The sequence below is a fragment of the Asparagus officinalis genome, chromosome 6 (genome assembly GCF_001876935.1).
Source record: "Asparagus officinalis chromosome 6, Aspof.V1, whole genome shotgun sequence".
NCBI lineage: Eukaryota > Viridiplantae > Streptophyta > Magnoliopsida > Asparagales > Asparagaceae > Asparagus > Asparagus officinalis.
The window spans coordinates 21,037,241-21,038,860 of record NC_033799.1 but is presented as its reverse complement, the minus strand read 5'-3'; the positions used below and the strand labels follow the sequence as shown (position 1 = coordinate 21,038,860).

The following is a 1,620-nucleotide window of genomic DNA, read 5'->3' as shown; positions in this document are numbered from 1 at the left end:
ATACATCGTCAATATATTCCAAAGAAATTTACGTTACTCCAAAACAAATATAACTACAACAAAATATTTGGTATAGTGTTCTTGATAGCACGCGACAACAATTAAATAAACGACTGATTAAACAGCCTTCTGATTCACCATTCCGTGAACTTCATGAATTATTTACCATAGTTTAGGCAGCAAAACAATGCATATGATATCTCTAAACCAAGAAATTCAGATGCCTACCAAGCAACAAACAAACTCTTAACAATACATCATTAATATACTCCTTATCAATTTACAACTCCATATCCAATATAACTAAAACAAAATGCTTACAATCTTGAAACACCCGAGGGAGCAAATCAATGAATATAATCTACATACCATGAAATTGAGATGCCCCAAAAAAGAAAGAGGAAAAAAAAACCTTAGCGATACATCATCCATAGGCTCCAAATAAATTTACATTACTCCAAATAAATATAACTACAACAAAGCATTTTGTTTCTTGTTCTTGATACTCCACAGCAACAATTAAATAAATGATGAAATGGAAAACGTGATTTTAGTCTCTATCCATCATCAACAATTGATGCCACATTGTCCCCTTGCTGCAGCCTTCTGGCTATCAGAAGTAAATGGATCAATCCTCACCCACAACAGTGAGAATATGGAAGCAAGAAGAATAGACCAAACGATAACAATTGTCGGCGTTCTATTCTGTCGTCCAAGCAAACCCTTAAGGAAAGGATAAAGATGAACAATAACCCATATCGAGAAAAATAGCTTTCCAAATAAAGGACCCCAAGATTGATATCCGCTGTTAATGGCATAAGAAACTCCTGCAACTATACCCACCATGTTGACAACAAGTACAGTAGTTGGAGGTATAAGAAGGGTTGTCCACTTGAAAACATAGAGCTCTGCAAAGTCTTCATCATCATCTGAACCTTTGGCTGTAACGGTGAAATTGGTATCGATTCCTGCTAAGACTTTTAGTAGTCCTTGGAAGACAGCAAAGAGATGGGCTGATGTGCCACCGATGACCCAAAACTGTTCGTTTCTCCACCAATCTTCGATTCCTACACCGCTCCATCTTAGTTCTAGGATTCCAGTTGTGAAGATGGAGACGAAGAGCATGATGAACCAAAAGCCAGCATAATTGCTTATCTGCATGTTTATTTTTTGTCTAAGTTAAAAGTTTCAAGCCTTCCAAATGAGAGAGGGATAGAAAAGTTTAAGTCTTATATGGACATGTTCTGAAAACTGTGAGTTGCGAAGCTAGCAGTCTATATTTCTGAACATATATCATTCCAAACTGGTAGAAACTTTGAAGTCATGGTGCGGGTTGAGGGTTATAGCTAGTTACAACTCAACATGCAAGGAAGTTAAGCTGATTAAGTGTTGAAAAAAACGCATTATACAACCCATTATAACCCGTTTTGTAACTTAACGGTGACCTCTTGTTAGGTAACACTCCCATTTAAAGCTACGTTATATTGCATTGAATGTGTATTAAGTTATGTAACCACTTAACATGAGTTTCTAGGTTAAATTGCATCTCTGATTAGGGCGTGTGGAATGTGGATGCATCTCCACCATCCAAATCATTTAAACCCTACTCCTTTTAGTCCC

The 1,620-nt window shown here is 36.7% G+C and overlaps 1 protein-coding gene across 1 annotated transcript; it reads right to left on the bottom strand.

Moving 5' to 3' along the window:
* LOC109845878 (probable cellulose synthase A catalytic subunit 1 [UDP-forming]) lies at positions 231–1,161 on the bottom strand. The gene has a single exon (XM_020415129.1). The coding sequence runs from the start codon at positions 1,159–1,161 to the stop codon at positions 568–570; it is 594 nt and encodes a 197-aa protein (XP_020270718.1). The 3' UTR covers positions 231–567.